Below are 24,093 nucleotides of genomic sequence, written 5' to 3' on the forward strand. Positions count from 1 at the left end.
AGATGATGACGCTGCCACGGTGAAGCATCTTGAAACAATTGAGGTATTCGCCTGGGAGAGTGAAATTGTTCTCACTTCTTTTCTGCCTCATCCGTGTTACAAAAACAGACTGCTAGTGTCTACACAAACAGCCCTGCTTGATATTGGTATCTCTGATAGTAAAGACTGCAGAGTCGTGCTCGGGTCGATGGCAAAATCAACTTCACAATGTACTACCACTGTGCGTTCTCATCAGACATCATATACTGATATTGTACAGTTGTATTACGCTCAAGACCTGAGTCCAAAACATGAGTTTGTTTTAATTATTGATGCTGAAGGAAGAAAACTTTGGAAATTTGATGCTATTACAGAAAGCTGTGAGCTTTTGTTTTCATCATTTGGATATGTATTGCAATATTTTGGAAAGCTAAAAGCAAAACCCTATTACATAACAAAAGAGTGTAATACAGCTGATAAGTTTCAAGCCGGGTTGTACAAGCTGTATTCTAAAACTGGTCATAATGATGTCTTTACATTGAGAGTTACACTTCTTGGTTCACCATCAGCTAATCTTTCAAATAATGATGACAATTCTTCCCATTTATTTGCAACCAAGTCAAATTTTAACTGCTCTATGACGACTGAAATCACTTTGCTTAAATCCGAATCGATGCTAGTTCTGGCTCGACATGTCTGGCTGGGTAAAAGTTTACTTTTTTTTAATGATGGTAATGAGCTAGTCACTTCTCAGCACCAGCCACTGGAGCTAGTTCAAAAAGAAGAAATCTACTTAGTTGCGGAGTCGTCAGAAACACAGTTGCTTGCTGCTGCAGACACTAAAATTTTACAACTACTCATTTCAAGAGAACCAAATATATCTACCCAGACTCGCAGGCCTATTCAGCACTTTTCGTTTATCATTTCTCAAAATGCTTCAAAGTGTGAAACATCTAGCTTGAACATGCCATTTAAGAACCGCATACATTCTTTAGAAGCCTGTTTGTATGCGTGTACCAAAACTAGAGACAGAAAAAACTGCTTGCTGTTAGAATAGATTGTGAGGAAAACTCTCCAACCATGGTATATTCAGCAGTGCCAGAGGATAAGATATAACCGTAGTTTTATAAAACTTATTAAATACAACGCAGGTGTTAAATTCACTCATTGTGCATCAATAAATTACCAACCTTTTGTTCTGGCAAAAGTGAACTGATAGAAGACTATGACTTGAAAAGATGATGAAAGAGCTATTGACTTGATGCCGGCAATCTGAACTGTATAAGTTTGTTATTAACACTTGTGGCATTAGTTTAAGTTGTGTGTCTTTGTTACAATACAGCATATACATTCTGTATACTCTTAAGGTCAACTTGAATACTGGGTTCAAATGACTCTGGTACATTGTAGTTTTGTTACGTTGTCTGTATCAGCGAGTAATGGTTGGAAACTCAAAAGCAATAATATTTGACTGCTTTTTAAGATTTAGTCATACTAAACAGTCATACATACTTGTAGTTACCTAGCTGCTATAATTTTATTATGCATTTATTAAAATAATCTTAAAATATATTTTAATATATTTTTTTACCTTTTGCAATTTTGTGTTGTTGCCTATGAAAGATATTTACTGCAGCCAGAAAAAAAACTAAAATTATTTTTTAGTTTAAAAATATAGTGTGTGAAAATTGTAAATGATCTCAGTTCTCTTACTCAGTTAGGGATTGTCTACTCTTGACCATCTTATAGCTAGAGAGGAGATAACTCTTTCAACAGAGCAGAAAATCGACTAGTCCATTCTGAGTTCACGGGAAGCAAAAATAGCTCAGGCTTCATCCTTCAAGAATAGAGAGCAGATCCACATAGGACAGGCTTGTGTTGATGTTGCTCTTATGCTGGTGGTAGTTTTGTGACAATAACTAAACTCTTATGTTGGTGTTGAATCTTATGATGGTGTTTAGCAAGTTAACAACTTCATACTAGACTTGCTGATTAATCTGATGAGAGCAAACTGAAAATTTGATGTTTAACAGTTGTAATGATGTCTTCACATAAATGTACCAGAAGTGTCTGGCTTTTATATTTTAGCGGAACAAATGAGCACGATATGATTGGTTACATCATAAAGTTATACATGTCCTGGTGGATAGTTATACAAAATATAGCGTGATTGCTGCATAGTGCTGGTAGGTAGCTGTAAAATAGGTAGCGTAGCAAATACGTGTTTAAGATAGAACAGAGTAGAAATGAACATGGAGGCAATCACAATGCACGAGTCTTCATCACTATAACTCATAAATTTAAAAGAAGCTGTGCAACACATGACACTTTTGTTCCATGAGGGAAACGTAAGAACAGATCATTGAAGCACATTTATATATCTATGATAGATATATAGAATGATAAAAACTTTCAATGTACTAGATCTCATAGTGTTTGCACCAGCCATGCTTTTAGAAATGTTAGCTAGATGTCATTATATTTTATATATATGGAGAAAGAAATAGTAACTAGTATATGTTGTTGGTTAAGAAATTTGTCTGCTCCTTGTTAGTCATCTTGGGCTTGCTCAGGAATAATCCAAACTTCCTCCCAATCAACGTCTACAAATGCAAAAGGGATTAAAATTATAATAACCTTAGCTGCTCATTTTCAAGCTGTCAAGTAGGCCAATCACATTGTTTGCTTGGAGTAAAGCAGTCTTACGTGGTCATGACTCGAAGCATTACTTAAGGGTATAAATTTTGGAATATTCTTATATGGATATTACTAATATCATATTAGTTAACCTTGCAGTTTACGAAGGTTGCTCAATACTTAAATTACTTAACCAAACATATTTATTACATTAATAAATTAATAATAATTGTTACTTTTTCTAATGATTAAATTCGTTATTTGCTAATTAAATCAATGAATCAATGATTTCATTCAATCCAAATGAATTATTATTGGCAAACAAACCCTTGGATGTTGTCAAGTTAAGCAAAGTATTACATTTGAGCTGTTACACTGGTTTGTCGAGCTCGGTGCATCTATCAGTGGATGTTTGAAAAACTAATCATACAAAAAGAAAATGCCTGTTCTAGGTTTAGCCAGAGCCGTATAGTTTCACAGAGTCCCGTGACCAACAGAAGCGTATACGGGAGCTCGCTCGATTCCAAACAAACAGGCCACGCCTACTATTTTTATATAAGTTATAATGGAGAGGTCGCAACATCAATCAAAAACTACTCCCATTAGCAGTCACTTTGAAATTGATTGTTGTATCATGAACCATTTGAAAGAAACCAAAATTTCCTACAAAAAGGTGCTAATAACGTTTTTGTAAAAACGTGAAGTAAATGCAAAAAAGAGCGGTATTGAAAGCGAGGTATGAATATTCCATTATAGATCAGTATGTCGATCGGGTTTGTTTGGAATCGGACGTTTTTGTTTCCGGTTTTGGTCGCGAGACTTTTTAAAGCTATATGACTCTGACAGTACAGAGCTATATAACTTCACAGAGTTTTGCTGCTAACGGATGCGCATATCGAAGCTCGCACCGCTCCAAGCAAACAAGCCGCGCCCACTATTGTTTTATATAAGTTATAATGGAGATGCCGCAACACTAACCAACAAGAATTACTCCCATTGGCAGTCTCTTTGAAATTGATTATTGTATTATACACCATTTGAAAAAGGACAAAATTCTCTACAAGAAACGACCAAGGGTTTTTTGTAATAAAGTAAAGTAAATGCAAAAGAGTGAGATGTTGAGAGCGAGGTAAGAATATTCCATTAGAGATCAGTATGTCGATCGGGTTTGTTTGGAATCGGACGTTTTTGTTTCCGGCTTTTGGTCACAGGACTCTGTGAAACTATACGACACTGGGTTTAGCTAATTCTTATTGACAGACATTGTTCATAGGCTTTCTGCTGGATATAAGTTTTACTGAATGACAATTATAACAATATACGTTTGCCAGTTTAACATGGTGGCCATGTTGATCACTGGTACTTTAGCTACACTGCATTAGAACATGTGGACAGAGTAGTCATGATTGACTAAATGCATGAGTACAGTAAAAGCTGTATATCTGGTAAGTAAATGTCTCCAAGATTTGTATAAAGTTATAATTGTGATAATGTCGGTCTATTTTAGTACACATATTCATTTACCTGAAATCACATTTAAGTAAAATGCAGAATTATTTTATGAAGAATTGAAATACAAAAACATGTAGACGCATGAGAAATCCACATAATATTTGTAGTAGTTTTGACCAATCATTGGATTGCTCTGATTATTTATGACTACAGTGAGTGGCTCGATATAATTGGACTGAATAGAGCTATAATGGAAATTAGCTAATAATTATCTCAAATCATGTTTAAAATTTATATATATATCTTTACAATAATAAATTATTTTATCCATTGTTTATCAATTACAGTAATTGGTTATTTACAAACCTTGTTCACTGGAGTCGTTGTCCTCTGACTGAGTAGTGTTAGTAACTGTCAGAGGAGAAAATGCATCCGCTACCTCATGGCTTCCTCTATGGACTATGGAGGCCGCATTTCTAAAGATATTTTCTACTTCCGAATCTTCGGCTGTAGGAGGCAGGTAATTCGCTTGCTGGTTTACAGCCTCTCTGCCGTCCTGGTAACTTAGCTGAGCATTCTCACCTGCGCGATACACGATAGTTACATGTGCATGTATTTAAATATTTCTGTGGTGAAAATCAGAAAAATTGTCTCCGGATTATAAATTTAATCATAAAATATCTGTGAAAGAAATTCCAAGCAACGGTGAGAAAGTGTAGAGGATAGCATGCATTTCATATGAATCAATTAAAATTTTTTAATATCACACTTTGGTTGTTAATTAATTTTTATGATGATTTGAATACAGATTTTAGCAATATGGTAGAGATCTTCCTTGTTCTTGCTGATTGTCTATTTAATTTTTTGTAAACCTACCTTGTTCTAATTCTTGTACAGAATTGTCCTCTTCTGGTTGAACAGTGTTGGAAACTGTCAGAGGAGAAAATGCATCTACCACCTCACGGTGCCCTCCAGGATCTCCAAAAGCCTCGTTTCCAAAGATATCTTGTACTTCAATGTTTTCTATGCTGGGAGGTAGGACATGTCTTTGCACATCTTCAATACGTCTGCCGAGTTGATACCTCAGTTGAACATTTCCGCCTGCAGAAATATTATGAAGGAACTAATACCCCCTGTTATCGAAATACGTTGTGTTAATATGCAGAATATGTACAGCCAGTTCTGTGGCCACCTGATCAGCCGTGCCATTGTTTGGCAGGGAGCTCTGCTATCACCTTTTGAACTGGTTGCACTTAACTTCTATGAGATGAGCAAAGTTTCTGATGCAAGGTATTAGCATTGCGTTTATATACTGTACTTCACATACATATATACTAAACATTTAATTATTTTCAAGCCTACCTTGTTCTGTTTGCTGTACAGAACTGTTCTCTTCTGGCTGAAAAGTGTTGAGAACTGTCAAAGGAGAAAATGCATCAACCACCTCACGGTGCCCTCCAGGATCTCCAAAGGCCTCATTTCCAAAGATGTCTTGTACTTCGATGTCTTCTACGCTTTGAGGCAGGACATTTCTTTGCTGACCTACAACTTGTCTGCCATGTTGGTACCTCAGCTCAACATTTCCGCCTGCAGAAATATTATGGATGAACTCATCTTCCTCTTATTGGAATATGGGTTGTTAATATGTAGCTATGTAGAGCCAGCTCTGTGGCCGGCCAGTTGGTGGTGCGGTTGTTTAGCTGAAGGCTCTGTTATCATCTTTTCCACTAGTTGTGCTTGAAGTTTTAAGATGTGAAGAATTTCTGATGCAGAATATTAGCATTGCGTTTATATACTTCTCTTACAGATATATCAAAGATTTAATTTCTCTGCTACATTGGTAATTTGGATGTACATTCTCATCTGCTGAATAAATTATAGTTTGTATTATATTGTTAGTATTGAAACAATCAAAACTGATTATTCTAAATAATATATTTACTTGAACTTTTTCTGCTGAAATGTAGGAGCATTGCTAATACTTTGCAAAGACCAAATATTACACATCGGTTATAAAAATAAAATCTATTTTAAATTCTTCATGTTACGAACTGTAATAGTTTTATTCAAACTTTTATGAGCTTCACAGAGTTTCTAATGCAAGATGTAAGAATTTCGTTTATTTACTTCACTTGTATACATATCAAACATTTAACAATTTTTAAACACACCTTCTTCTGGTTGTTGTATCAAACTGTTTTCTTCTGGCTGAACAGTGTGGGAAACTGTCAAAGGAGAAAATGCATCCATCACCTCACGGTACCCTCCAGGATCTCCAAAGGCCTCATTTCCAAAAATGTCTTGTACTTCGATGTTTTCTATGCTGGGAGGTAGGACATTTATTTGCAGCTCTACAACTTGTCTGCCATGCTGGCACCTTAGGATATTTCCACCTGCAGCAAATATTATTAATGAGCTAACACCCCTATTATTGAAATATGCATTGATGAACTTACAATACAGGTTTAATGATTAGAATTCACTTTCTCACAAAAATTTCTGTAAATTTTGATGTAATGAGAGACGCGAGGTACCGAGGTTACAGAGTAGGCTTTGCATTAAAGATCTTCATTTATTTACTTTGAAGTAGTAGTTGTTCTCTTTGTGCTCTATCTGCAGAAGCTTCTCTCCCACCCCTGGCACCTTCCTCGTCATTTTCCACTAGACTGCTGTGGTCGTTGTTTCTGGAAGTTGGCAAGTTACTATTTCCTGTTATTAAAAGCCATACGATATACTTGGTGGCGACTATGATTGATGTGGATATAATTTTGAAGGAAGCGAATAATCTATGAAAGTACATACCTCTTTGATTTCTATTAGAGTTTTGACTGCCAGCTCCTCTCTGATCTCCATTCAACTTTTGACTGCCAGCTCCTCTCTGATTTCTGTTGGAATTTCGACTCCGAGCTCCTCTCTGATTTCTGTTGGAATTTAGACTCCCAGCTCCTCTCTGATTTCTGTTGGAATTTTGACTCCCAGCTCCTCTCTGATTTCTGTTGGAATTTTGACTGCCAGCTCTTCTCTGATTTCTGTTTGAATTGTGACCTCTCTGGTCAGTTGGTCTGTTTTGGTTGCTATCACTTTCTTGACAATCTCTTCCACTTGAATGAACAGAGCCGCTGCTATACTTTTGGCTATCGAAGGGCTGATTACTAAGCAGGTGTCGCAGCATTGGTTTATGAGGTTTTTTCCTCCGTTTGATTGTGGGGAACCGGCGCTTCAAAACAAGTACACTGAATGTTAATATGTAATGCAAGTGCTTTTGATATTGACTTAGTTTTATTTCAAATCTTTTAATTCTATGCGGTTTATGAGGTTAACTTTTCACTGCTTCTCTGTTTTTATGTACACTAATGTCTGTAAAAATTTTTGAATCCTTTTTTCAAACTCACTTTGCAACCGTCTGATCTGTATTTGATATTTTGTTTATTTGCAGTCATAAATTTCTCTTGATTTCATGTACTAAAATTATAGCTAAATAGTACCTGCTGAATGCTTGGGTGAGTACCAGTGACTAAAAAAATGATTTCTGAAAAGTAAGTTGGTGACATTGGTTTTCTATGGAGCAGTCGATTCAATTTCTTTGGCAACTTGTGATCAGCCATCTCATCCACCTGAAACAATATATTTATCAAAGGGGTTGGAAAGTAACGTAATTTGTGGTATTTTTAAACAGATTGAAAATATTTGAATTTTGCAAGGAGCTACTGTATATAAAAAATATAAAGGAACTATAGACAAAAGGTTGAAAGTATTATTTGGTTTATCACAAAGAATAACGATTTTATTATTAAAAATGGACATAAAATGTTAAAATACCATTTATGAATTAGATGTAACGCTGGTTTTGTTATTCGGAACATAAATAATAAACCATCATCAGTAATTTTAAACAAATATATTAATGTTTGGTACAAAGCAAAAACTGATTGTCAGCATATACACGACATAATGGAGTTGCCTTATCTTTAACTTTTGTTATTACTGACTATGAGTTGCATCCAAACCATAGGTTTTTATTGAAAATATATAGTAGTTAAAGCAAGCAGATAAATTAACATAATAGAACAACTCTATGATAGAGTTGGTGGCCAGAGCTGATATTGTATTACGAGTTGTTCACCTTATGACCAAGGTAACACAACTCTGAGATAAAATAAAAAGCACATTTTAGAAATCTGACACTACTATGTACACTTACACAGCTAAACTGCCATTGAGCAGTTTCAATCATCCTTGACAAAAATAAAGTTCTGGCCAAAAAATATATAAAGTGAAACATTGGAGAGAGGACTTGATCAAAAGTGAAGCCACAATATTTAAGCTGTAACAAGATTGTCGCCAGCTCTGCCGTTTGCCTTTTTCAATTACTAACCCTCAGATGCGGTAATTTTGGCTCACTAAAATCTGAATAGGTGGACATGTATTTGTATGTTGGTGTCACCCGAAGGTGGGAATGAATAATGGCTACTAATGAGCACCAGTTCAAAAAACAGAAATTAAAGAAATCACATTGCGTGATATCGCCAAGATGAAAACTATATTTACATACTGAAGAGAGGATGGACATGTTGTGACACAATAATGGGACACTATGAGAGACGCATTGATGTAATATTCAGCTTTTGATAAATCATACCTAGTTAAAACTTCGTTAATACAAAACACTACAAAAAACCCATTTGTTGATATCATTATTGCTTCTTAAATCTACATTTTTATATATCTGACTTCATTACCATTAAAATTGTAATCAGGAGGATTTGTATTTTGGGAATCATTCTCAGGATACCATTATGCCTACTTTAGCTACAAACATAGATGTGACAATGTTAGCTATAAATTGCCTTGTTTTTAATGTTAATTAATAGGTAAATTCCTGGCAGTGAGATAAATCTCAGTGCAAACATGAACACCAGTCATTTAAAAGTATGATTTATTTACTTAAGAGAAAATATGCTTCATTTTCAGCCAAAAAATACCTACTACTTAAGCTCAGCACATGAGAATATAGAATAATATAAAAAGTGAAATATTTACTCATTATCGGAATTATGCCGCATTATTTAAACCTTAATGTAATTGAAATAAATGCTTATTGCATAATATATCCTTAATAGAAGTTAACCTGACAGTATTCACAGTCAGTGTAGCAATGCGCAATTAATAGGTTAAGCAGAAAACTTGACAATGAAAAGATAAACTTTAATTTTGGCATTAAACTAGGACCATTATGAAAAATTAGTAGCAACCGGAAAAAAACACTGCACATACCATGCACGCACGCATGCATGTGTACAGTTGCACAGAGTCGCATTCACACCTAAACCCGCACACACACACACGCACGCACACATGCACACGCGCACACACACACTTGCACACACACATTCGTAAACATGCCCACACACAGCTGAACACACATCTGAAAGAGGCGCATATGCTCTCACCCGCAGCAGCACACACACCCGCACACACGCACTCGCACATGCACCCCTCATGCACCCACACACACACACACACTCGCACACATCCACATCTACACACAGAACTGCGCACACACCCGCACGCACCCGCAGGCACACCCATGCAAGCACACCCATGCGCGCACACAGACATTTTAATACAATTTTTCGAAACTAGCTTATTATATATTGTGATATACCTTTGTTAGTGTTATAAATTACCATGATTCACCCAGTAAGTATAGAGTGCTAGCAATATTATCAGTCTGAGAAAGCTTTATTTTCAACTTGAAAAACTCACAATCACTGTTTGAATCAAATACAGTCCTAAATAAAATGTTACTAGAATCAATATGCATATTTTCAGTATCAATAATGTCAGTAGGATTTATCAGCTCATGTTGCTTTAGGAATAATATTTATAGGAGTAAAATTTACTACTTGTTCAGTTTGATTTACATTGAAACTCACCTCTTCAGTTGTGTCAGCTTCAAGCACTGGAGTTCCAAACACATCAGATCTCACACTCTGTTTACAGACCTCAACATATTTTTCCTGAAATATTATTTAACCAGGTACAAGTGCTGTCAATCATGATGACTAGTCTTTAGAATAATTGTCTTTTTAGTTTAACGAAGAAAGCAAAGGCTCTACATGCTATAAGGAAAATCAGTCTTGAATATAACTGAGAAGACTGTATATGTTTACAGACTCGAAATGCTTCTCTACTTAGTGTCCTGCATAAAATCTAATGCTACCAAATTTTAATGCAGCTATATTTGTCATGGTAGCATATTTGTAATGCTACAGTACATGTAGTAATGCAATGTTTATAACACTACACTACTTGTTTTGCTACAAAACAAGTAGTGCTGCAATATGTTATAATACTTGTGATGTTAAGATATATGTAATGCTATGATACCTTTAATGCTAGATATGTTTAAGACTTAACTTGCATGTAGTAGAGTGTTAAAGTTTTAATAATTATGCTTTAGCAGAAAACTATGAAATAATTGTCTCACCTGATCAGAAGTAACTGGAGTACCAACTACTTCCATTTCTTGAGTCACAAGATTAACTTTTGCATTTTTCTCCTCTGTTGTAGTCTCTAGCTCTGCTTTTGTATTATTAGTACTACTGAGTAGGCACTGTTTTGTGATGTCGAACTAAAAAAGTTTTTACACTTTAAAATAGCACTGGTACACAACATTTGTGCAATGCTTTTCAATGGTGCTTTAGTGAGAATTACATGTAAATTAGTGGATTGTTAGAGTTTTAATATATATGCTATAGTGGATGAATATGAATTAATTGTTTCACCTGATCAGAAGCAGCTGGAGTACCATTAACGTCCACTTCTTGAAGCGCCATGTTAATTTTCGCGTTTTCCTTTTTTGTTGTAGCCTCTGGCACTGCTTCTGCGTCATTAGTACTACTGGATAAACCGTCTTTTGTGATCTCCAGCTAAAACAGTAGTTAGATTTTGAGATAGAACTGCTAAAACATTATGTAGTGCTTTTGATCAGTAGTGTGGTGGACGACGGGCCATGTAGTCTCTAGCACTGCGTCTGTGTTATTAGTACTACTGAGTAGGCACTCTTTTGTGATCTCGAGCTAAAACAATTCCTACACTTTAAAATAAAACTGCTACAATCTTTAAGTAAGGCTGTTCACTGGTGCTTTAAAATACAGACAAAGACTTTTGTGAATCGACGTCATGGAATGTGTTAGTGACCAAAAGCAAAACATAATTTTTGTCATAATCAACTTGAGATATAGACAATGTATGAAGAATGATATGGTTACAACTATTTATACAAAATCTAAATGTAAGTCACAACAAGTTATTTTCACTTTAATCCAGGCTAACAAAATAATTTCTAAAAATTAAAGGTGCACACCACTGAAAGGGATCATCACTACATGAGCTTGTTTAGCTTGCAAAATTTATTTGATAAAACTGTGTGATTTAGAGTTTGATAGTGTATAAGACAGGTTCGAGAAGCTTATAGCATGCACACACAGTCATACAAGAACATGCACAACCATAATCACATGCACACACACACACACGCACGCACGCACGCACACACACACACACTCATGGACGCACACACACACACAAACACATGCACACACCCAAACAAGCAGGCACGCACTCAGGCACACGCCAACGCGCAAATGCATGTACAAAAACATATATGTGTGCATGCATGTGCATGCATGCACACGCTTGCAAGCTCACACACACACACACACATACACACACACATACACACACACACACACGCACGCACGCACGCACGCACGCACGCACACACACACACACGCGCACACACACACACACACGCAGGCACACACGTGCACGTACATACGCAACCACATCCACCCACATGTGCATGCACATGTGCATGCACACAGATGCATACACACATAAACGCATAAGCACATGCACATGCACATGTACACATGTGCACATAAGCACACACAGAGCACACATGCATACACACACAAACATGTACAAAACATACACATGCACACTCACATACATGCACAGGCACACACACATGCATTTACACACACACACACATGCGCACTTCACCCATGTACACACACCCACCCCACACAATACACACATGCACAGAAAAATGCACACACTTCGCGCGTGCACGCACACATTCAAACACTCATACACCCACTTGCGCACACACACACAAGCACGCACAAATGTATGCCTACACAGATGTTCACACCCTCAAACATACACAAAGCCACACACATAAACATGCACATAAATGCACAAATACATTCACATGTATGCATGTGTATGCACACATGCATACACATACAAGTACAGTGCACCCTCAGAATATGATTACCCTGATATACGATTTTTTCACTTTACAAAATTGAACATGGGGATATTTTCACCTCACCATCCAAATTTTATTTCACCATACGACTTCAAGAAAATTTTTGCCTGAGTTCAAATTTGGCAGTTGGTGTGTGTGCTTTGTTATTTCGGCTTATTACATCTGACGAAATAACAAAGACGCCGAAATGCGGTTCGCCGAAAACATTTTCACAACACTTAGAAGAGACACGATGACCGACGTTTCTGAATTTTGGTGAAAAGTGCGTAAGCAAGAGCAAGTATTCATTTTTAGCGTATAATCCATTTTACTAAAAACCTTTATTTAGCATACATACATAGCTACAAGTACAGTCAAGCATGGATAACTCGAACTTCAAGGGACTGAGCAAAAGTGTTCGAATTATCAGAGCGTTCAAGTTATCAGAGCACTGTCACAAGTTCATATATTTACTTATTTATTAGTAGATACATGTACATATACAAACTATAATATAAATCAAAAGCACAAATGGCTTGTTTCAAATTAAATGCTTCTAATGTAAAGTTTAAAACGTTTTCATGAAAAAGTATAGAGATTTTTCTATCACTTGAGATTGGTTTGTTGTTTGAGGTGATGTTATTGCCAGGACGTTTTTCAGATTGACATTGGCAAAACTTGATCGTTGTTGAAATGCTCAAAAGAAAAGACATTTTTTTCTTTTGGGGTTTTACCCACGATTAATTTTGCCGTTTTTTCTTGAAGTTTATGCAGATTAGCTTACTTTACCTGGGATTCGTTAAGAGCAACACTCCGAGGCAGTTCAATTAGAAGTTTTACGAGGTTTTACGGTACATTCTATATCACTCACGCTTTTTTAATAGATACTTATTGAATGTACACACGTATTCTGTGTTTAGGTCAAACGATGAATAGTTTTTTGTAGCTAAGACAACGTATACGTTTAATTACAACATTTTTTAAGACGTTTTAAACATTCAACATTCCGACGTTGATTCAACACGGAGTCAACGTCGGAAAACTATTCATCACGGCTAGCCGGGTCACGCACTCAAGGATTTTCGCCACGCACATACAAAACAACATGCGATTTTTGTTTTGTATGTGCGTGGCGAAAATCCTTGCGCGCGTGACTCGGCTAGCCCGTGCTATTCACCGTATCGCAGTATAAATCAAATTTCACCAAACTTTTAGAAAAGTCGTTGACAAAAATAATTTGCCGATGGTGGTAATAACGACGCTTATGAATTACGAAAAGATGAAGTTTACCTCTATGGCTTTGAATAAAGTGATTTTCTAAAGCGATAACAGCCGTTTCGGTAGCCGTTGGGCAAAAAAACAGTTCGAATTAACAGTGTTGAGTTCGAGTTATCTATAGCAATTTATCATTACGTGGGAACGGACCAAAGGAAATGTTCGAATTAACCATGTGTTCGAGCTATCCGTGGACGAGTTATCCATGTTTGACTGTATCTATATTTAATTTTTTAGCTATGGAATCTGAGACCGATACAAACAAAGACAAAGGAAAAATAATTTCTATGACAACAAAGTTGGAGGTCGTGAATGAATAGGAAGAAGGCACTCGTATTGTTAATATTGCCAAGGAATATGGTCAAAATCAGTTAGCAATTGCGATTATTGTTATTAAAAACAAAAAATTCGTTAAAGCAAAGCAAACACAAGGAAGAGCTTAAGACTGACGACTTGAAAAAGTTTGAGGCCATACACGAGATCAGCATTCAAGAGGAGCAACCATTTAGTAGTAGCAAGGAAGTAGAAGACACAGAAAAACCTACATCCACAGAAAAACTTCCAAGGTTTAATTTACTGGTGTGTACTGGTACATAAAAACGATACTGTGCAATGTATGTATAAGGTGTATGAATATTTTATCTTCTTAGAGTGGCACGTTTTTCATGATTTATTCACGTCCTTTTTTATTTTATTTCATGTTTTACTTATTTTTTTTCATTTTGATTTTATGTTTCATTTTCATGTGTAATCATGTTTTTGCAGATGAACCTGTTTTTTACTATGTAAATACAAATCATCGTATGTATGTAACTCATACATAACTAGCTACTCAATATAGTTGACGCACCCACATTACTTTCTAGAACTTTCTAAAGCCCTGCCTTTTAGGGTATAAATATGTACAAACTTCTTCATGTATGGTTACATTGGTTTTTGTGCACATTTCATACAAGACTAACTACTGTACAACCTTCTTCGGATCATTTTACAAACGTTAGCTCGCTAGCAACTTTCTGCATTGCACCAGCTTTTACAGTGCACCAGCAAGCATCGTCCTCAATAAGTAATCAAGTAAGCTATCTTCTACATTGCTCCAAATTAGCTCCATTTCTTAGAGCACTCTCTGCAGCAGCAAGAAAGCTGTGTCTACCTGGCCATCTCTGCTTTTCATGACCTTAAATCGTTAACATTTATCTTTCAAAACAGGTTGAGAAAATTGAACAGGATTAGACAACTTTTATAAGTCTGCCAAAAAATTCCATTTCATAACGCATTAAATTTATTTTTCAAGTGTACAGTAACATAATTAACATTGATGCGCCTTTGGCTCATCTTTGCTTTACTCGCTACATATACCAGCTCAATTCACGTTACTTCAAAGGTATGTACGCCCTGTATAGTAAATAATAGTTTTTTGTTCAATGGCCATTAAAAGGTCGAGTGTGCGAGAGCCCGCCTTCAATGACTGCATTGCTCAGGCTTTCTTGTTGAATTAGGTTGAAAAGGTTTTAACCAGACACGCTAAATGTGAAATAGCAACATTGTATAATTACAATGGTGTCTATACCCCTACATACGATTTTTTCACCATACAATGCCAACCTTGGAACGGATCAACATCGTATCCCGACGGTAAACTGCATTTGCAAAAACATAAATGCAGAAACACACAGCACACCAACACTCGCACAGATGCACAAACACATGCATAAACACACATGCATACACACGCACACACATACACACACACGTACACACGCACACCCGCACGCACACACACAAACACGCACAAACACACATACACACGCGCACACACATGAGCGTACTATGATACTTGTAATACTATGATACCTGTAATGCTATGATACCTGTAATACTATCATACCTGTAATGCTATGATACCTGTAATACTGTGATGCCGGTGATACTATGATACCTGTAATGCTATGATACCTCTAATACTATGATATTTGTAATATTATGATACCTGTAATGCTATGATACTTGTAATGATATAGTACCTGTAATGCTATGATACTTGTAATACTATAATACTTGTAATGCTATGATACCTGTAATATTATGATACCTGTAATGCTATGATACCTGTAATGTTATGATACCTGTAATACTATCATACTTGTAATATTATGATACCTGTAATGCTATGAAACTTGCAATGCTATGGTACCTGTAATGCTATGATACCTGTAATACTATAATACTTGTAATGCTATGATACCTGTAATGCTATGATACCTGTAATGCTATGATACTTGTAATACTATGATACCTGTATTGCTATGATACCTGTAATACTATGATACTTGCAATATTATGATACCTGTAATGCTATGATACTTGTAATGCTATGATACCTGTAATACTATGATACTTGTATTGCTATGATACCTGTAATGCTATGATACTTGTAATGCTATGATACCTGTAATGCTATGATACCTGTAATACTATGATACCCGCAATGCTATGAGACCTGTAGTGCTATGACACCTGTATTGCTATGATACCTGTAATGCTATGATACCTGTAATAATATGATACCTGTATTGCTATGATACTTGTAATGCTATGATACCTGTAATGCTATGATACATGTAATGCTATGATTACCTGTAATGCTATGATGCCTGTTACAGTAATACTACGATACTGGTAATGCTATGATACCTGCTTTGCTATGATACCTGTAATACTATGATACCTGTCATACTATGATACCTGCAATGCTATGATACCTGTAATGCTATGATACCTGTGATGCTATGGTTACCTGTAATACTATGATACCTGTGATACTATGATACCTGTAATGCTGTGATACCTGTAATACTATGATACCTGTAATGCTATGATTACCTGTAATACTATGATTCTTGTAATACTATGATACCTGTAATACTATGATACCTGTATTGCTATACTTGGCTAGAAATACTTAGTGAAGTGTTAAAATGTTAGTGCTATACCATCAATAGTTGACAGACCTGATCAAGAGCATTTGGATTGACATCAACCTCCACTTCTGGAGTCACCATGTTAGCTTGTGTATTACCCTCTTTTTCAGTAGTCTCCTGCACTGTTTCGCTGTCATTAGTACTACTTGAAGTACATTCTTTTGTGATCTCAGGCTAAAACAATTCTTCCGTTTTAAAATAGAACTGCTACAATTTTTATGTAATATATTTCACTTTTTACCAGCACTTTAGAATACGAACAAAGACTTTTGTGAATCAAAATCATGGACCGTGTTAGTATCAAAGCAAGAAATATATCTGCTGCCATAATCAACTTAAAATATGGACAATGTGTGAGGAATGTCATGGTTAAAATTATTTATACAAAATCACAACGCATTTCCCAACAAGTTATTTTCACTTTAATACAGAACGAAAAGTAGTTTCTAAAAGTAAAAGATAAAGTTCTCTAACAGGGATCTTCTCTACACAAGCCATTTTAGTTCACAAAGTTTATCTAATAAAATTGAGTGAGTAAGAGTGAAGGTTTATAACCTTAGACATCTCATTAAAATACAAACAGCAAAAGTAGAGTATGAAATTAAAATATTTAGTTATTATCAAGAGTATGTTACAAAATATTTAGCCTCAACACAACTAAAATGAATATTTTTTGCTAACATATTTATAAATAACTTTTACATGACATAGTCACTCATGGTATCATCAAACATGGACACGCATGCCTCAGACTTAGCATATTGCGTATTTTTGATATACCGCTGTTAATCTTATAAAATACAGTTCATTCACTAAGTAAAGAGTGCTAACAAGAGCGTCAATTAAAAAATTCTTTATTTTCACATTGCAAAACTCGCATTCACTGTGGGCGGTGAATAAACTCTGAAATAAAATATTTACAGTCAATGTACGCATTTTCCCTATCCAATTGCTTAGCTAAAATTATTCGCTCATACTGCTTTAAGAAAAGTATTTCTAGAGCTAAAGTTTACCATCTGCTATGTCTACTTTGCCATAAAAGTCACTTCTGCAGTTGTGACAGTTTTAGCCACTAGAATTTTAAACTCAGCAAGTTTTACACTTTGTTAAAAAACCTCAACATTTTTTTCCCTGAAACATTGTTCAAGCGCTACATGGCGCTGAAAAGTCTATAAAATAATTGTCTTCCCAGTTTGACGAGGAAATCAAAAGCTCTATTTGCTTTAAGGAAAATTAATTCTGACGCTATGAAACAACCAAAAAATCAAACAAAAACATTGGTGTTGTATGCAGACTGGTGGTAAATTTTGTTTGTGTTAAACTGCTTTGAAGAAAAAAGCCAACAATTTCTGGCCACAGTAATTTTGCAGAACACCACTACTTATATAGCGGTTTTATCAAAAAATAAATGCTTCTTTGTTTCATAAAATTTGGTAGCTGCTATGCAGAAAGCTGTTTAGTTAGTGGTGTGACTGTTTAATAATAATTCTACTAACTACAAGTGCATCTATTATTTCACTTTTTGATGGGAGTAACAAGACTAGTGACAGTATTATCTGACATAATACTCATGTGCTAGATGATAACGTACATAAAAAATTGACTTTATAAAGATTACCTGCATTCTAAATTGTCAGACAAGGTAGCAATTACAACAGTATAGAAACTGTAGATATATCGATGTAAATATAAATATACTGGAATAAAAGATTTGCAATATAAAATTACAGTTGCTGCCTCAGTTCACAGGTAGCAACATTGTCGTTCGATAACTCATAAAACTACAACAAAAGCAGGGATAAAATAAAGAGAACTCTACACGCCAGCATCAGAATTTATAGCAAAAATTGGAATGCATTAACTTTTTATGATTTTGAATACATGTAAAAAATTATAAAGGATTTATTCGTTAAAGGTGAACTTGCACAATATTTTTTGGTAAATTTTATCTGATTGTGTCGGTATTTTTTATCATTTGTGGTTGTTTTCAATGTTCGAGGGGATCTGATTGCTAAGATGTTTCAAGAATAAAATCAATCAAAATTGATTGCAATTAAACTGCTCAGATCAAGTGAAAGTGCAATTATGACATTTAAGTTGCAAAGAGACTGACAGGATAGAGACACAGAACGCTTTACCTTGAATGCAATAGCTGATATCACAAATAGCAGCTAGTGACGTCATTTTGCATGTATTTTTATTTTGAGTGTTGTAATTGCAACCAATTTCTATTGATGTTAATCTTAAGACATCCTGGCAATCAGATCACCTCAAACATAAAAAACAATCGCCAATAATAAAAAATACCATTACTTTCTGATAAAATCTACAAAATTTATAAAATTTACAAGAATTTTGTGTAAGCTTATTTTTAAATATGTGGTAATGTACTCTGAAAAGGGATATTTAAAAAGGGCTATAAAATTAAAGGCATCTCAGAAATGGATTGCATATATTAGGCTGGCAATTGATAGACAAGTCAGAAAATGATATGGTATAAGAATTTAATACTCTGATGAATAGAATCATGAAGGTTCAATTTTTATACCGACCTGAAATCCTCTTTCACTTGCAATTCTGAAAAACTCATAACACTACAATACTTGTAGTGCTTCAATACTTGTATTGCTTCAATACTTGTAAAACTGCAATATTTGTAATGCTACAATATTTGTAGTATTAGGATACATGTAATGCTAAACTCAGCTAAAAATACGTAGTGAAGTGTTAAAGTACTATACCATCAATAATTGGCTCACCTGAAGCGAAGCAGCTGGAGTACCATCAACCTCTATTTTTGGAGTCACTATGTAAACTTTTGCCTTTTTCTCCCATTTTGTACTCTTTAGCACTGCTTCTGTGGTGCCAGTTTCAATAGATGGCCAATCTTCAGGTAGTTCAAGCTAAAACAATACTTAGACTTTGGAATAAAACTGCTAGAAATTTTATGTGACACTTTTTACCAGTGTTTTAGAATATAGATGACAAGTTGTTTTGTGTGACAACCTAAATGACTGTCACCGACAAAACATGAGTGCATACCTTATGCTATAATCAACTTCAGATATATGATCATTGTGTAAGGAGTTTTATGATTACAATTATTTAAGTAAAATACCTGAGCAAGTCATAGCAAGTTGTTTTCACTTTGTTTTCCCTACATGAGCCATTTTAGTTCAAAATGTTTATCTGATAAAATTGAATGAGTTTGATTCTAAAGGTTTATAGCTTTAGATGACTTATAATATTACAAAAAGCGAAGGTAAAGTATGAAACTAAAATATTTAGTTATTATCAAATTAGGATAAAAAAACTTAAGCTTTAACATAACAGAAATAAATCTTTTTTATGGTAATTTATCAATAAGTTTGGCTTGACATAGTCAGTCATTCATGCTATAGTATACACAAACACACACGCATGCACACACATGCACACACCCACACACACACACATGCGTGCATACACGCACAAATGCACACACACACATGCGTACATGCACATGCATGCACACACATGCACACATGCACACACCCGCACATGCACACACCCACACACACACACGCACGCACGCGTGTGCACACACACATGCATGCACACATGCACAAATGCACACGCACACATGCGTACATGCACACACCCGCACACACACACACACACACGCACGCACGCACGCACGCACGCACGCACGCACGCACGCACGCACACACACACAAACCTGCACACATACCCACACATGCGCACTCACACACCTACCTGCATGAGCATACACATTTACACGCATACGCACATACACGCACGCACACAAACATGCAAGCAAGCACGGACACGTACGCGAATGCATGCACAAACGCACATATTTCAATAAAAATTTTCAAAACGAGTACCATGGATATTTTGATATACCTTTGGTAATGTTATAAAGTGCCATTCACCTACTAAGTAAAGAGTGCTAGCAACAGTTTCAATCCAAAAACGCTTTATTCTGAACTTGAGAAATTCACAATCACTGTGTGAGTCAAATACAGTCTTACATAAGATGTCATTAGAATCAATATACATATTTTCAGTATCAATAGTGTCAGCAAGGTTTATTAGCTTATGTTGCTTTAGGAACAATATTTATAGAGTTAAAATTTGATACTTGTTGTTCGGTTTGAGTTACATTGAGACTTACCGCTGCAGTTGTGTCAGTTTCAGGCACCGGAGTTCCAAGTACATCAGAGTTGAAACTTTGTTGACAGACCTCAACATCTTTTTGCTGAAAAATTATTTAACCATTACATGTGCTTTTAATCATGATGAAAAGTCTGTGAACTAATTGTTTCTTTAGTTTGGCAAGGAATGCATAAGCTCTACATGCTATCAGGGTAATCACTTTTGAGTATAACGAGGAAGACTATATGTATACAGACTTGAAAAGTGCCTTTATTTGAAGTCTTGCATGATATTTATGCAACCAAGTTTTCATGCAGCAAAATTTGTAGTAATACAATGTTTGCAATGCTAAAATCATTGTAATAATTGAAAATTTGTTAAGGCACGATTCTTGTATTAATACCATATTTGTACAGATAAACTACTTGTAATTTTACAAAACTAGTAGTGCCTCAATGTTTCAGATTTGCTGCAAGCAATATTATTATTTCTCATTGAACTAACCAGCTAAGCTTTCTAAGCCGTGAGATTATTTATGTCACTAACGAAAATAAACAGTTTAGCTTTTAACAATGTTCATGAGCTGGTTTGTGAGACCATCTCAAAGGATCACTTGAGCGTGTGCAAGTTTTCAACATTTCACCAAAAGGAACATCCGAATTAACAGTAAGTTCATTATTTCTACTTTTTTTACATGTAATTTTGCACTTTTTTGATGACATTTTCCACACGTACTAAAATGAACCTAATCGTTATATTCCAGAATGCTATTTGATTCACAACAGCTAGTCATTAATATCTCACCTACTTATACTGGAGCAAGTTGCATTAGTGTTTGGATCAGATCTCCTAACAATTGTAAGTTTAGTACCATGCGTGTATGCTCAATTCAATTAATTCATTTGCTTGTTTATTTACTAATCACCCTGTATATTTTTTTTAAACATTTGTGCAATCATTTTTCTGTTTATATTTATACATGATTTGCTGTACGCACAATCAAACAAATAAAGTGAATATAACTCAAGGAGAACTTTATTCATCATCGCCATCCATACATCCTAACCAGATACTAGAAAACTCAATAATTTTAGTTTTACAACACTTATAAGGATACAATACTTATAATAGTACAATACTTATAATAGTACAATACTTATAATAGTGCAATACTTATAATGCTGCAATACTTATAATGCTGCAATACTTATAATGGTACAATACTTATAATGGTACAATACTTATAATCGTACAATACTTATAATGGTACAATACTTATAATGGTACAATACTTATAATAGTACAATACTTATAATGGTACAATACTTATAATGCTGCAATACTTATAATAGCACAATACTTATAACGGTGCTATACTTATAACGGTGCTATAGTTGTAACGGTGCTATAGTTGTAACGGTGCTATAGTTGTAACGGTGCCATAGTTGTAACGGTGCCATAATTGTAACGGTGCCATAGTTGTAACGGTGCCATACTTGTATTGGTGCAATACTTGTAACAGTGCAATACTTGCAGCGGTATATATGTTGTGAGAATTAACTTAATGGATTGTTGAAGTTTTAATGCATTTGCTTCAGTAGAATACTATGAAATAATTGACTCACCTGCTGAGAAACAGTTGCAGTACCATCAACTCCTATTTCTGGAGTCTCCAAGTTAACATTAAATTTTGCATTATCCTCCTCTGTTGTATTCTCTAGCACTGCTTCTGTGTTTTCTGTCTCAATAGATGGGCAATCTTTCAGAAGGTCAAACTAAAACAGTTTTCAAACATTGAATTAAAACTGCCACAACTTCCGTGTAGTACTTTTTACCAGTGGTTTAGAATGCAGATAAACAATCTTGAATGACGACCTCGGCGACTGTCACAGACAAAACATGAGTGCATACCTTATGCTATAATCAGCATCAGGTGTAATCATTGTGTAAGGAATTTTATCATTACGACTATTTATGTAAAATACCAAAGCAAGCCATAGCAAGTTATTTTCACTTTAATACAGGCCAAGAAACTATTCTCTAAAAGTAAAAGATGAAAGCCTCTGACAGTGACCTTTTCTCCATGAGCCATTTATCTACATGAGCTTTTACATGAGCCATGTATCTATGAATAAACTTTACATGACATACTCATTTATGATATAATCAAACATGAACACACATGCTTGTAAAAGCTTTCCTCAAAACTAGCATATTGGATGTTTTTTATATACCATTATTAATCTTATAAAATAAATTTCATCCACTGAGTAAAGCATGCTAGCAAGAGCATCAGTTTAAAAATTTTAATTCGAAAATTAGAAAACTCCCAATCACGGAGTTAAATACACTCTGAAATAAAATATGTAGAATCAACATACATAATTTTGGTATCAATAGTGTCAGTCAAATTTATTGGCTCATCTTGTTTTGAGAATAACATTTCTAGAGCTAAAATTTACTTTTGGTTCAGTTTGATTTACATTGAAACTTACCTCTGCAGTTGTGTCAGTTTCAGCCACTGTAGTTCCAAGCAGACCAAACTTTACACTTTGTTGACAGACCTCAACATATTTTTCCTGAAATATTATTTAACCAGCTGCATGTAGTGTAGAGGTGGAACGAGACAGGTTTTTTAAGCTCGAGACGAGACTCGAGACACTGTCTTGTAAAAATTCGAGACTCGAGACACGAGACAGTAAAATAATGAGCATTTGGTAATGATTTTACTACACAAGTACTAGCTACTTGGTATATATAAAATTAATAAAACTCTTTTTAAATTGAATTTTCACCTGGTGTAAACGATTTAAATACAACATTTTAATAGTGATATGCATGTAGTTTTTGTAAACAAAAGTGACACAAACAGCTCTAAAATACCGAAGTTATATATTCTAAGAATTTTGAGCTTGATTGATCATAATTATTATAAACATATTGCTTTGTACATGTATATTTTTACCATCTATTGAATAATTCTTACTTTTTAATGTAATGTGTAATGAAACCGATAGCCGTCGCTCTACAAAGAAATACCGCAACTAAAAGAACACACGATAACACTTTCATTCTTATCGTTTCATTAAAGTTTGCTTTGTGTATTAGCTGTAGTATGTGAATTATATTTAAATTGTACTCATGAAATTATATTAATTACTGTATACATGTATATTCTTACATTGAGCTAACAAAACGTCATTGTTAACCGAGCACGGACTATGGTCGACACAGCCTTTCGTTCGTTTCTCCGTGTCCGGGCAAGTTTTACCCGCGATTGGTAGTATATAC

At 35.1% G+C, this 24,093-nt stretch overlaps 2 protein-coding genes across 2 annotated transcripts; both read right to left on the reverse strand.

The window, feature by feature from the left end:
- Window positions 1-2,483: 2,483 nt before the first annotated feature.
- Window positions 2,484-6,627, reverse strand: LOC137405169 (uncharacterized). Its single transcript, XM_068091396.1, has 6 exons — window positions 6,603-6,627; window positions 6,240-6,461; window positions 5,431-5,655; window positions 4,945-5,169; window positions 4,435-4,650; window positions 2,484-2,582 (listed from the first exon to the last, which is right to left on the reverse strand). The coding sequence occupies exons 1-6, from the start codon at window positions 6,625-6,627 to the stop codon at window positions 2,530-2,532; spliced, it is 966 nt and encodes a 321-aa protein (XP_067947497.1). The 3' UTR covers window positions 2,484-2,529.
- A 518-nt stretch (window positions 6,628-7,145) lies between these two features.
- Window positions 7,146-20,418, reverse strand: LOC137405170 (uncharacterized). The gene is made up of 9 exons (XM_068091397.1): window positions 20,401-20,418; window positions 19,404-19,547; window positions 16,675-16,818; window positions 10,857-11,000; window positions 10,559-10,702; window positions 10,005-10,088; window positions 7,554-7,682; window positions 7,197-7,285; window positions 7,146-7,152 (listed from the first exon to the last, which is right to left on the reverse strand). Exons 1-9 carry the CDS (start codon window positions 20,416-20,418, stop codon window positions 7,146-7,148), a joined length of 903 nt encoding a protein of 300 aa, XP_067947498.1.
- Between the last annotated feature and the right edge of the window lie 3,675 nt (window positions 20,419-24,093).

Source organism: Watersipora subatra, chromosome 9 (genome assembly GCF_963576615.1).
Source record: "Watersipora subatra chromosome 9, tzWatSuba1.1, whole genome shotgun sequence".
NCBI classification, from domain to species: domain Eukaryota; kingdom Metazoa; phylum Bryozoa; class Gymnolaemata; order Cheilostomatida; family Watersiporidae; genus Watersipora; species Watersipora subatra.

Coding starts and splice junctions, on each gene's coding strand:
- LOC137405169 (XM_068091396.1), bottom strand. CDS start 6,627: ATGCAAAGCCTACTCTGTAACCTCG. Junction 6,462..6,602: donor AAGCCTACTCTGTAACCTCG/GTACCTCGCGTC, acceptor TATTTGCTGCAG/GTGGAAATATCCTAAGGTGC. Junction 5,656..6,239: donor GATACAACAACCAGAAGAAG/GTGTGTTTAAAA, acceptor ATATTTCTGCAG/GCGGAAATGTTGAGCTGAGG.
- LOC137405170 (XM_068091397.1), bottom strand. Junction 16,819..19,403: donor CTCCAGCTGCTTCGCTTCAG/GTGAGCCAATTA, acceptor GAATTGTTTTAG/CCTGAGATCACAAAAGAATG. Junction 7,286..7,553: donor CTCACCCAAGCATTCAGCAG/GTACTATTTAGC, acceptor CTTGTTTTGAAG/CGCCGGTTCCCCACAATCAA.